At 37.1% G+C, this 12,490-nt stretch overlaps 1 protein-coding gene across 1 annotated transcript; it reads left to right on the top strand.

Annotated features, from left to right (window-relative positions):
• The first annotated feature begins 2,868 nt into the window (after window positions 1–2,868).
• On the top strand, window positions 2,869–12,058 carry LOC121649907 (pyridoxal kinase-like). The gene is made up of 11 exons (XM_042001028.1): window positions 2,869–3,142; window positions 4,011–4,065; window positions 8,519–8,623; window positions 9,402–9,485; window positions 9,599–9,633; window positions 9,876–9,961; window positions 10,069–10,114; window positions 10,198–10,309; window positions 10,558–10,694; window positions 10,811–10,877; window positions 11,168–12,058. Exons 1-11 carry the CDS (start codon window positions 3,062–3,064, stop codon window positions 11,293–11,295), a joined length of 936 nt encoding a protein of 311 aa, XP_041856962.1. The 5' UTR covers window positions 2,869–3,061; the 3' UTR covers window positions 11,296–12,058.
• Window positions 12,059–12,490: the final 432 nt, after the last annotated feature.

Raw genomic sequence — 12,490 nt, 5'->3', positions numbered from 1 at the left:
TCTAGCCGCTACCTGGCTCCTCCCCGCCTAGCGTTAGCATCAGAGGCGGGGCTTAGGGCTGGCTGCAATGGGCGGAAGGATATCCGGCGTGAGCAGGCCACTGACGACAGGTAACGGGGATCTGAAGAAAGGCCGCTCAGTCCCGCGTCGGGTTTAGCTTAAGGTGATAACCTGTCACTGAAAACCAGTGTTACTTAATTTCTTTACCGGTTTATCTTCTCTAGTTTAACCGTCGTGGAAAATTAACCGCATTTTGTTTTTGAAACTTTATTATATTGCCAACTTACATTATTGTAAATATTGTCATTAACTGTCGTTCAAAGTAGTGTAAAAATTAGACCATGTTGCTCTATTTTTTCCCCTCAAAGAAAATGCACATTTCCCAAATCTTTTCTGTACAGACCTAGGGTGGTTTAAAATGTAACTAATAGGTTTAAGATACACTTATTAAAACACTGGCAATGGATAGCGTTGTAGTTGCACTGGCGTCTGATAGCAGTATGTTTTTGTTTCTCAGACAAAGCAGTCATTTTATGAAAAAAAAAAAAACTGTAGCTTTGTTCTCCTTAATTGTCTGTGGTATTATTTGTACTCTTAATAACAATACATGCAATGTTCCTATATCTTTCATATACTTGTGTTTTGTACCTTTATGCCTTTACAAACACAGGAACACCTTGATGGACTGATGTACCACTAAATGCATTTCCCCCTACTGACTGTCATCTGTAGCTTTAATAGCCCAAGACTAACTGCTCAACACTGACAAGGATTACTATCCTGTGCTGTCATCATAAACCTTAAATGCAAGCCTCCAATCCTCTTGAACTGTGATACAGAATCCCTAAATACATTTTAGCACTGTCAAACTGGTTGCAGTTTAGAGCCAAATCTAATCTTGTTTGTAAATAGCCACACAATATTTGGAGGGTTTATCCAGACTTTGAGATAATTACAGAAGTGCACTGACACACATCAGTTCTCTACTTATGTCTAGAGCAAAGTTAATAATGAGCCGCAAGAATAGTAGTCTGCAGCTGCTTCAGGTGCTTTAACTGATGATTAGCTTCCGGCTCATCCACCTGGTTGGCGCTTGTCTCTGTGCTCCTCTATGCTCCTCGCCCAGGTGCTTTGTGGTCTGCCCAGCTGACCCCTCAGCTTACAGACCGTCCATTCTCTCCTCGAGCCCCAGAACCAACTGCAGAATGAGAGAACTCATTAATGTTTGGTTCCAGGTCATCAGATTGCTTCATTTTGAGGCCCAGCTTGTTTTGAATTAAAGAAACATATTCTGTGGGTAGCTGGGTAGTAAACTAAAAAGCCTGATGTAAACCAGGGTTGTCTCAGCGCTGGTGAGATTGTGCAAAGCACCATGAACTGGGAAACTATTTCCTTTGTACACAATCATCTAATGAAATCCCAGCTGTGCACATAAAAGTGTTTGAGTTATAGACAAAGACCTATAAGGACACACATATTACTTTAAACTTTAAAGCAAAATGTGTGTCCTTACAGGTCTTTGTCTGTATTAAGCCAATTTTATGTGGATATAACTGTTGTTTTTTTCACATCATGACTAATCTTCCTCCTTTATGAAGGAGTATACATAAACAAATATATAAAGTTTCTCTTCTGTACAAGTGTGCTTTTTGAGATTAGCTCACAGTGAATCTTGACTCTCTTCTGCTCTCTGGTGGTAACCAAAATTCATGCAACAACTGAGTCAACATAAAATATTCATAAAGGGAGCAGATATGATCAAGTAGTAGAGAGGCCATCATTCACATTTATCATTTGTTTTTCAAATGTACATTAAATTGAAGTAATTTAACTATAAAGTATTTTTCAATTGTTTTACTAGCACTGTTACCCAGTCTTTTCTAATAAATTAATAAATAAATACAAATCAAGAGTGGCATTGTAGCAGGGTAGACTTGTAAACAGAAAGCAGAGTAAAAGAAGGACTCAGAAGTTTAAATTATTATTTATTTTTCGTAGTTCCCATACCACCATGTTGTCCTCTAAACTTGGTCAACAGAAACACTCACTCTGAAGCAGATGTAATCATAACACCACAGTAACTGTGGCAATTCAACCGCATCAACATCACATAAACAGTGATCAGAAGATAAAAGCTACTGTATATATTACTCCAGTCTAAACAGACAAAAATGTCATAAGACCAGAATTAAGCGAACAATAAGACATGCATAAAAACATTAGTAAATGTTACCAGATACATGAACATATTAATGAACAATAAAAAAAAAATGCATAAAATTGACACAGAAACATTAAAAGAGTCCAGTTTCAGTAAAATACAATTTCTGTTGACTTATTTGAAAATACAGACTAAATGCTTACATCACATTTCAGTTTAGAATCAGCAGGCATTTATACGACTCAACGACTTTAATATCCAGGTATCCAGCCAAAAATTAATTAAAGCATGTTCAGATTCAGAACCAACGAGCAGAGACAGGAGGGTGGTGTCATCATAGAATTTAACTAGATATTTGTTTTCCTACGACGATCTGCAGCTGTATGTGAACACAATAAAATGAAGCGATGAAAACACCTGTGGGGAACCAGTGTTTGACAGTTTTTCTGCACGAGACCATCAACAGACCTGTTGAGCCCTACCAGTGAGCAAGTGTGTAGTGTTCTTTCTTACTAAGGAACTACATTTCAAGAGAAAAATCATTTTGTTAAATAATACCTTGATTATATCCAATACAATGTCCACACTTCCATCTTACTGAAGCGTAAAACGCTCTTTTAAATAGTTATAACGTACAGCTATCTCTTTTTCTCTGGTAGAGAGCTCATTTTTTCCATTTTCTGTCTATCCTTTGAATGCAGCATACCGGGTGTCCTTTTAGGTGCCTGAAGAAAAGCTATAAATGTCCCAATCAGCAACGCCGCTTATGCCCTTCAGTGCTAGACTTACTTCTCATTTGCTAAGTTTCAGGGTGTCAGAACGTGTACACATTTTAATGCAGGTTTTAGGCTAAATTCCGATTACGGTCTCTGTTGAGTGTTTTTAACGCAAACTGCGGTAATGGAGTGTCGCGTGCTGTCCATTCAGAGTCATGTTGTCAGGGGATACGTAGGGAACAAGTCGGCAACATTCCCACTGCAGGTGAGTAGAAATGGACTTTATATTTTGGTGGCTAGTTTACAGTAGGCCAGTGTTGTGTGAAAAGGGAGGAAATGGGGGTAGAAATCACAATGAAAACCACGGGAAAGATCTGTAGGGGTTTGAACGAGACTTCCTGATCTGTCAATTTAAATTGTTCTCTATAACAACTCATTATTATTATTATTATTATTATTATAGATAAACCTCTAAACTTGATACCTTAATCTAAAAACAGTGCTTAACGTGCTGTGAATGCAATTAAAATGTCACTGACATTCTGCACGAAGTCGCGTGACATGACTGTCTCTAGTTATTCTCAACTAGACTCCATTTAGCTACAGATATGAAACACTTCTATGAAAGTTGTACGTATTTCTGAAATGCTTCTTAATTTCCTTAAAACGAGTCACTAAAATTTCTGCGCTTCTGTGTGTTGACATTTTTAGATGTATTATTTTGCAATAAGTGTATGTTGTCATTTTAGTTATTGAAATTGCACAGTGCAAACATGATGCGTTTAATGGTTTGCAGAGATAACATTTGAAACAAAACACGATTATGTCACATTTCCTAACTTGGTTACCTAACCAGAAAACAGTGCCCCATTCAGATGGATTAAAGGGTCACTGATTGGTTTGATGAGTGTGAACATTATTTCAAGGTGGAACAACTTCCTGAGACACTTTTGCACTTTTCGTTTTAGTTTTTTTCCTTTATTTAGTTTCTTTACTACATGTCATGTTGTGAAATTGACTCGAAAATTAGAGAACAATTTAAAAATTAAGTGAAATTCATAAGCTTATTCTGACTTGGTTTTACATAGATGCTGTAGTTTGTTTTCACAGCTGCCTCGGTTCTCTGTTCTCAGGTGCTGGGCTTTGAAGTGGACTCCATCAACTCTGTGCAGTTCTCCAATCACACAGGTTGGCTGAGGGCTGTTTTTAATTCATATTCACAAAGTAGATTGGCTCACTTTCCATCTTATAATTTCAACATGTAAGATTTAAGGCAATCTACTGACAGAAATTCAGTTCACTGTTCTTTAAAATTTTATACAAAAATAACTGTTAGAGCAAACCTTCATTCAAATGAGCAGAGTCCTTCTACCTGCCTGTGTATAATGTACTAGCATGTTACTATAGTAGCCCAGATGTTCATTCTATTTTTTATTTTTTTTTATTTTTTCTTACTTACATTTTAAGAATATTAAGTTTGTTGCAATTTGCCATTTATACCAATAGCTGTATCCATATTTATTAAACTGGACCATTTAAAGTGCACTTTAGAGCTTATAGGTCGAAGTGATGATCGGTCTCAATGCTGTTTTGTGCTCCTTTTTCTTATTAGGCCATGGGTCAAAGTCCAAAATTTCACTTATTGGTACCACTCAAGGTGGCAAAATCTGGCAACAATTTTTGAAAAGGTACATGTCTATAGATTATATTTTGGTATATTAACTCTTCTACCTTAGCTTAACTCTTCTACTCAACAGAATGAGTTAGAAAGATTTGTCCAGCTCTTTGGCTCAACCAAGAACTGAATAGGTAGTGTGCACTTATGCCCAAATTGATATTGTTTGATGGAATCGTGATCTTGTATTTAAACAAAATGACTTACCAATATATATATATATATATATATATATATATATATATTATATGCACTGCCTCTAGCACTACATGACAGCACCTGGGTCCAACTGGACTCACAGGAATCTGACTACCACTTAATTATGATGTCCCATCTTTGATGTTTGAATTCTTGCTTTTGTTGTTCTTACTCTCAAATGTAAGTTGCTTTGGATAAAAGTGTCTGCTAAATAGAATAGAATGGTATGATAACCTGTCCAAAGTGGTAGCTTTGTCACAGTTATCAGCACATGAAGTTAATCACTCCCTACAAGAAAATGGATTCTAGGCGCTGGTGCATATTCTGCTTAATACTCATTTTCCAGACCCTTACTCATCTTTCAAGAGGACATCTTTGGTAGTATTTTAAAGAGTAGTGTCAGAGCTTTCATTTAAACTCAGTTTTGCATCTGTCTAATCAACACAGAAGTCACATGGAGTCTTCAAACTATCAACAAATATTATTTTTCCTCAATTTTCGCCTAAACTGTAGTCTTTATTTGAGCATTGTGAGAAGGAGGAACAATACTGGCACAAATAACAAAAACTGAAATACTCACAGGTACCTTTTCAAAAATTGTTGCCAGATTTTGCCACCTTGAGTGGTACCGAAATCTAGTCTGGCCCATGGACTATATAAAGAATGTATTATATAAAAAACAAAAGATTATTCTGATGTTGAATCAGCCTTGAATATCTCACATAAAAACAACACTTATAGTGTGTATATGTTCCCATATATTATTAGGCAATGTTTATTATTATTTTTTTTATAATTTAACAACACTGAGGCAAACAGAGAAAAGTCATTCCCTCGGACTGGAAATGTCTACACAATCCCACCTGTTGTCCTTGGCTAAAACCCACTGAGTTCCCAGAAATCAGAAGGTCCAAACTGTGGTTCAGTAAACAAAAGGAGCTGAGTCGGAGAAAAAAACACACTGAGCATCGTATTCAGAGCTTCCTCTCCCACCATACTTGTGAAACGTAAACAAATGTGAACATCAATATGAAGCAAGTCACCACATGTTTATATTGGGTAAATATACCTTTCACTCCCAAGTCAAACTCCTCATCCTCATGTTGAAGAAAAAGATCATTTACTTTTTTCGCTTTTTAGTAAGAAACCTTTAATTATACTCTATATGTATGTTTTATCTGACTTAGTGAAATACATTTCTCTTTCCGTCAGGTCCAAACACGTGGACTCAGATACTGTTTTAAAGAAAACCTGAAGTTAATCTTCTTCACCTCTCAAGTTTAACTCGCAGCAAGGGGTTGGACTCTGACACTAGACTTTGTCACATGATGCAAAGACTTTATTGCACAGTAAATGCTTACATAATTTAAATAAAAATTAGCTACGAAAACATAAAAATCAACCAGAGATTAATTTTAAATCCATCAAGAACTTTATTTAAATAAAGTATGTTCCAAAATAAAGAGAACTTGACCCAGATTTTTAATATAAATGACATAAGATTCCTGATTTGGGAACTTTTCCCAAAGAGACAGTGCAGATTGCCTGGTGATGTAAAATGGCTACGTAAAAAAAGACTTAAATGAATAACTGGAGGTGGTTAACATTTCTGTTTATGACTCTGATTAAGACAATCATTGAAAAGGTGACACCTGCAGTGTATCCTGCTGCTGATCATCATGGGTCCATTAGGAGTTGTGTAGTAACATGGATGTTCTTGAGTTGAGGAGAAATTGTGACATTAACCGTTCTGATGCAAAAGTGGAGCAGTCTGCAAAGATTTATGGTAACTTCTTAGATTTAGCTTGCCCATCAGGAAAACTTTTGATTCGCCCAACTGAGAGCACTCTTGACATCTGTATACTGCAAGTAGGACACTAACCATTCCTAAATACTATTCAACCCCACTTAAAAAAAAAAAAAAACTAATCTCTCTAAGGTTTCTGCGCCATAATGACCACATGTATTTAACCATTAAAAGTTTGCTGAGCTCCAGCTGATACATTCTTTACTATTTTATTCATTTTTTTATTATTCGTTATTTTTTTTCATCATTAACTTACTTTTTTTGTTCTAAATTACATGTTCAGATCATCTAAATCATACTTAAAACTTAGAGATTTCAATAACAGATATTGCCTTCAATTTTTTTATGCCAATATTTTCCTTCTTTCTGCTTGTATATATCTTATCAGTTATTATGACAAGTTACTAAAGATATTAGTGATCACAATCTTTCCTGGAGGAAGAAAAAAAGAGAAAAACCCTGTTATATGGGGACCCTTAATGTCTCTCTAAAGTATTATTGCACCATTAAATACCATTCTGTAATTAATGCATGTTATTGTGCATTAGACTCATAAAGTCCTCTGTGGAGTCAAAGTGCCTTTAATAATGTTGCCTGGCAACAAGGTACACATAAGCTACACTATAACCCAAATTTTAACCCGACAAATTTTATACCTCTCATTTAAATGTTGTCAAGCTCAACACTGCACTCATTCAACTCCCCAACACCCACAAAGTTTTATGTCTGTCAGATGAATGATTGACACAAGTCATTTAAAATCATTTACCCTTTTTCTAAGGGTACCTGTTGATTCCTCAAAGATTTTAAACTAAATTTCCATGTTATTGCTGTGCTTTTAGATTAAAAAAAGTGTTATACAGATATTGGAAGAATTAATTTGACTGTTTTTAGAGTTGACTTTGGAAAGCACTTCTGTGTTTCCCAAAAAATGCTGATTAATTAACTTTGAGAAAAATAAAATGCTTACTAATGCATGTTGGATAGAAACTGAGGTCATCCTTATTCCACGGATATCTGGTATCACCGTCACACTGTTAGAAAGCTGAGATGCTTCTTACTGTTCCATTAGGAAAAACAAGAACACAGTGAAACAAGTGGGGGGGCTCAAAGCACACGCAGAGATGATAGGATTATTATCTGTGGTTCACGTGTTAAAGTATGTGAGGAATGTGCTTCCACCACAGGGGCAGGAGACATTTACACAGGGATCACTTGAATCAGTTTATACTTCTACTTTTTGAAACGAGGAAGCTAATTAGTTTAGAAGATTTGGCCTAAATGACAAAAGTGTGAGACAATAATCCTTTTGTATAGTTTGAAAAGCATCTGTAAACATTTATATTCCTAAATGTCCACTTTCAGTGGAGGCAGCAGTAGTGTACACATCCCCCTCTGTAAGCACACCACATGCTTCTACTTTGCTGCAAGCCTTCGTCTGGAGGTGCATTCAGGGTAAAACCTGGTCTTGGTATGAACTTGATCCTCCAGTGTGCCGAATTGTGTTTGCATGTCCATTTTGTGTGCAGTCATTTGCAGTCAGAACAGCTTCTGCGGGTTTATTCTGGATTCACAGTGAAGGGGAGACAAAGAAAGGAGGGAGCTGGCAGCCAGGATACAAGGTTGCTATTCAGTCTTTGGCGGCCTCTCCTGCCTCTCAGCACCACAGAGAGGTTTTTGGGGGGGTTGGATAGACAGACCAAAGAGAAGAAAAACATGCACTCGGGAGAATTGCACAACAGCACTGATGCAGAAAAAAATGGTTTTATCAGTTTGAAAAGAGAGAATTTGTGCCATAGTCACTCATTTATCCTCAAAATATCAAAATTTAAAGTCAGTAAATTTCCTTTTAGTGTCTTTATATGTTGCATCAGAATGAAAGAACATGCTTTTTTTGTTGTTCTTAGTTTGAATCCACTCAACATTTAAACTGCAAGATGACCCATCTACTCTGTTCTCAGGCTACTCCCACTGGAAGGGACAAGTACTGACCGCAGAGGAGCTTAATGTGTTGTATGAAGGCATCAAGCTCAATAAGGTGAACCACTATGACTACATTCTTACAGGTGAGTTTAAGGCTTGAGCATGCATTATCTTCTTTGGCTCATGGCTTCCTGCTGACCAAACATCATCTCGGGGTGATACGGTCTAACATCTTGCTGAATGGGGTGGACCTTGATGTTGAATTTGAATATCTTGGTGTTATAGATCCTACACTGTCATTCAAAACTCATGAACAAACACAAGAACTGTTTTAATCTTCAAAACTTCTGATATATCAGAAACGGCTTAACTGAGAGTGCAGCTAAAATGTTCCTCCACTCTATGATTTTTAAACACACTAAATGTTGTCTGAGGCGTGTCAGGGCCATTTTTCTTTTACAACAGGACTTTTATATGTATTAATATTTTTTATTTTATTGATTGTTGCTTTTTTTTTAACCAACTGTATAATTTTCCTGTTTTTCTAATTTAACATCTTTTGGGAAAAACGGATGGAAATTAGCCGTGAGCTATAATCCGGCATATTTTATAAGATGTTCATTAACTCACATTGTCCTGTCCAAACAAATGAAAATGAAGTTGAAGCAGCTTGTTCTCAAGCCTGACCTGTTAATGAGCGCAGTGAATCAGGGTTAGAAAACACTGCTGTTCAGCATCCCACACATGGTCACATCAGTAGCATCTTCTTGCTGACTTAAAAGAATAATAATGAAGTAGTTACTTTTAAGTGGCTTCATGATGCAAGAGGCGAAACACCAGTAGCACTAACTTACGGCAACGTCCATGAAATACACACAGTTTTACTGCTGTTTGATTGTCTCGCTGGTTCCTGTGCCTAAGGGTACAGCAGGGACACGTCCTTCCTGGAGACAGTGGTTGATATTATCCAGGAGCTGAAGAAGGCCAATCCCAGCTTGGTATATGGTGTGTTGGATTAGATTTTTTATTTGAAAATTATTTTAAATAAGAAAAATAAATGACGGTATTTGTTAAATATGATTTCAAATCTTAGTTTTAAGTTGTTTTTATTTCTCCAGTTTGTGATCCTGTTATGGGAGACCAAGGTGCTATGGTAAGCATCTGACACTAAACCTCCATGTGTTTTTATTTAAGTATTAAATAATTTTTTTTTCTTTTACATTGGGATAATTTCCCTTTTCTGATGCAAATATTTAAAATAAATTAAATTGTATCCACTAATTTGTAGAGATTTTGTTTTTTATCATTATTATTATTTATAACATCTCTTTGGATGGTTTGACATTTTGTTAGAGCAGTTGATGGCTACAGTGGAGGAAATGTTTCTTGTTTCAGTATGTTCCAGAAAACCTGCTTCCAATTTACAAGAACAAAGTAGTGCCTTTGGCTGAGGTCCTCACCCCCAATCAGTTTGAAGCAGAGTAAGTGCATTTTTAAAGGTTTCTGAAGAACAGAGAGGAGGAAATGGGTTAACGTAGTGCTGTATGATCTGGAAAATCTCACGCTGTAACTCTCGGGTTTTCTCTAGGCTTCTAACTGGTAGGAAAATTCACACAGAGGGCGATGCTGTTGAGGTGAGTATAAGAAACATTTCCTGTTTGCTGCAATTAGATTTAACATGATGCTTGAGAAGATGAAGCCTTATCTTTTCTTTTAGGTGATGGACTTACTTCATGAAATGGGTCCAGAGACTGTGGTCCTTACTAGTACCGACCTGCCCTCGAAACGAGGGGACCAGTTTCTGGTGGCACTTGGGAGCCAAAAAATAAGTAAAGTAGCTCCTTTTCTCACACAGATCGTCATCCTTCTTATATAAACACTGATAGTTTGTCATTTAATTTAGCTTGGCTTGAATTTTGAACTCTGTGGGAGAGCAGTTGTTGCCCCAGCTGCAAGTCTGCAGGTGAACAGGAAAAGTTATGGTGTATAAATTAGGTGGATGGGATGCTCTCTTTTAAGGTAATTAACCTTGTAGAGTTTAGGTCTCTGGTCATTGTGTCTGTCCTTGTTTCTGCAGAGAAACCAGATGGGACCAGTACCAGTCAAAAAATTTGCCTGGACATTCCCAAAGTTGATGCTGTGTTTGTGGGGACTGGAGACCTCTTTGCTGCCATGTTGTTAGCCTGGACTCACCATCACCCCAAGGACCTGAAGGTCGGTGCCATGTGTGTTTTCAGTGAAAATCTAATGAAATCTTTACTGGATGTTTCTGTATGCCACTCAATATGTTGTTACTCCTCTTCCTTTTCCTGTTTTCTTTTTCCTCACAGACTGCCTGTGAGAAAACAGTTTCAGTCATCCACCATGTCATTAAGAGGACCATCACTTATGCCAACGGTAGGGTCTGTGTGTGTTTTGCAGCATGAAAGCTCTCTATTTTGTCTCCAAGTTATTACTTGGACGAGGACACTCTATTTACAGAAATAGCAGTAATACGGCAACTGATGGTTAACACCATCGTTATTTCAAACAGTCTCCCTTTAATGCTGCTGTTTCACAGATATGATTGAGCTTCAATGTAAAAGGAAGTCAACAAGTAATGTTTGCTTTTCTTATAGTAACCTGAGCTGAACTGAACTCAAGCTTCCTGGTGCTTTAACCGGTGTCCTTTTTTTTCTCTCTTTCAGAGATGGCTGGTCTTGGGAACAAGCCCAGTCCTGCACAGCTGGAGCTGAGGATGGTCCAGAGCAAAGCCGACATCGAGAGTCCTACCATTGTAGTGGAAGCTAAGGTTCTGCATAACCCATCGCACTGAAGACCGTATACTGTCTGCCTTCTGGGAACATTCACATTGTGTTGGTACAAATCTGGCCAGTCACCCAGACACTTGTAGGATTTTTCACATAAAAGACAGTCACATGTGTCTGCCTTACATAACCTCTGAAGGAGGATAAGAATGTATTAGGAGTGGTCAACAGGATGTGTTGTATGTACTCTGCTCACAAACACACTGGTATCACTGCCATATGTGTCTGTAGACTCTAGACTTCATTTGCCCTTTATTCAGAACAAAAAAGACAACGGTGATTAGGTTAAAAGGTGGCGAAAATGTACTTGAATCCTCCTTAACACAGTGAAAATAAAATGGCTCGTTGCAGATCTCCTGAAAAGAAAACCGATGATGTGTGCATGACCATGCATCTGCTTGTTTTGACTGCAGTAAGTCAGGACTAGTCACATTTACCTTGTGCATTGCTCACAGAGCATTATAAGCACACTAATATACTGTCTGTAATGACATTAACACATGCTGTGTTAGATCAGAATGCGTAGTGCAGAAGCATTATGCATATTTTTCTGAAATCATTTTGATAAAACCTTATGAATGCATGCAATGTGTTTCTAATGCACCTGGGTGTGCTATCACTTCAAAAAGTGCTACCACCTCACTCATTATGATTAGATTAATTTTCAGTCCTGAGATGTGTAATTCTAACTCCCTTAAAATGTTGAACATCTTATGCAAACTATCAATAATCTAGTTTTATTATCTTAGCTGATTTCACCGTTTTATTTTAGAGAAATTGTAACTGTAATGATAATCATGGTAAAAGCTTACATTTCAATGTTCTTTTTATCAATTTTCCTTTTTTTAATCACCAGTTTTTAATTATGCAATGCTTTCTTGAACTAGCAGGTGTGTCACGTGTTAGATTCATGTCTTGAACATCTCAAATTGAGGTATTTGCACAGATAATCTTTAATAGATTTACTAATGGTCACGGTCTTAATTTTTACTGTTGTCATATCTCAAGGGTCTGTACAAGAGAGCGCGCTGTGTAGCCTTAACAGGGTTAGAAAGGCAAAACATTGGTTGTGAATGTTTTTTTGCTCTGATAGCAGATGCTCACACAGTGTTAGAGAGCCAAGTGCCAAACATTGAACTCTGTTACAGAGCATCATATGAACAGAAACGATAATAAATTACTAATCTTTTAATGAAATTGTGT

This window comes from Melanotaenia boesemani, chromosome 12 (assembly GCF_017639745.1).
Source record: "Melanotaenia boesemani isolate fMelBoe1 chromosome 12, fMelBoe1.pri, whole genome shotgun sequence".
In the NCBI taxonomy this organism is placed as follows: Eukaryota; Metazoa; Chordata; class Actinopteri; order Atheriniformes; family Melanotaeniidae; genus Melanotaenia; species Melanotaenia boesemani.
The sequence above is the reverse complement of the archived record's forward strand: the minus strand, read 5'-3'. Positions and strand labels throughout refer to the sequence as shown.

Excerpts from the sequence above, each read along its gene's own strand:
- LOC121649907 (XM_042001028.1), top strand. The coding sequence starts at position 3,062 with ATGGAGTGTCGCGTGCTGTCCATTCAGAGTCATGTTGTCAGGGGATAC. Across the intron at positions 3,143-4,010 it reads CGGCAACATTCCCACTGCAG|GTGCTGGGCTTTGAAGTGGA; the intron begins GTGAGTAGAAAT and ends CTCTGTTCTCAG. Across the intron at positions 10,115-10,197 it reads CAGAGGGCGATGCTGTTGAG|GTGATGGACTTACTTCATGA; the intron begins GTGAGTATAAGA and ends CTTTTCTTTTAG.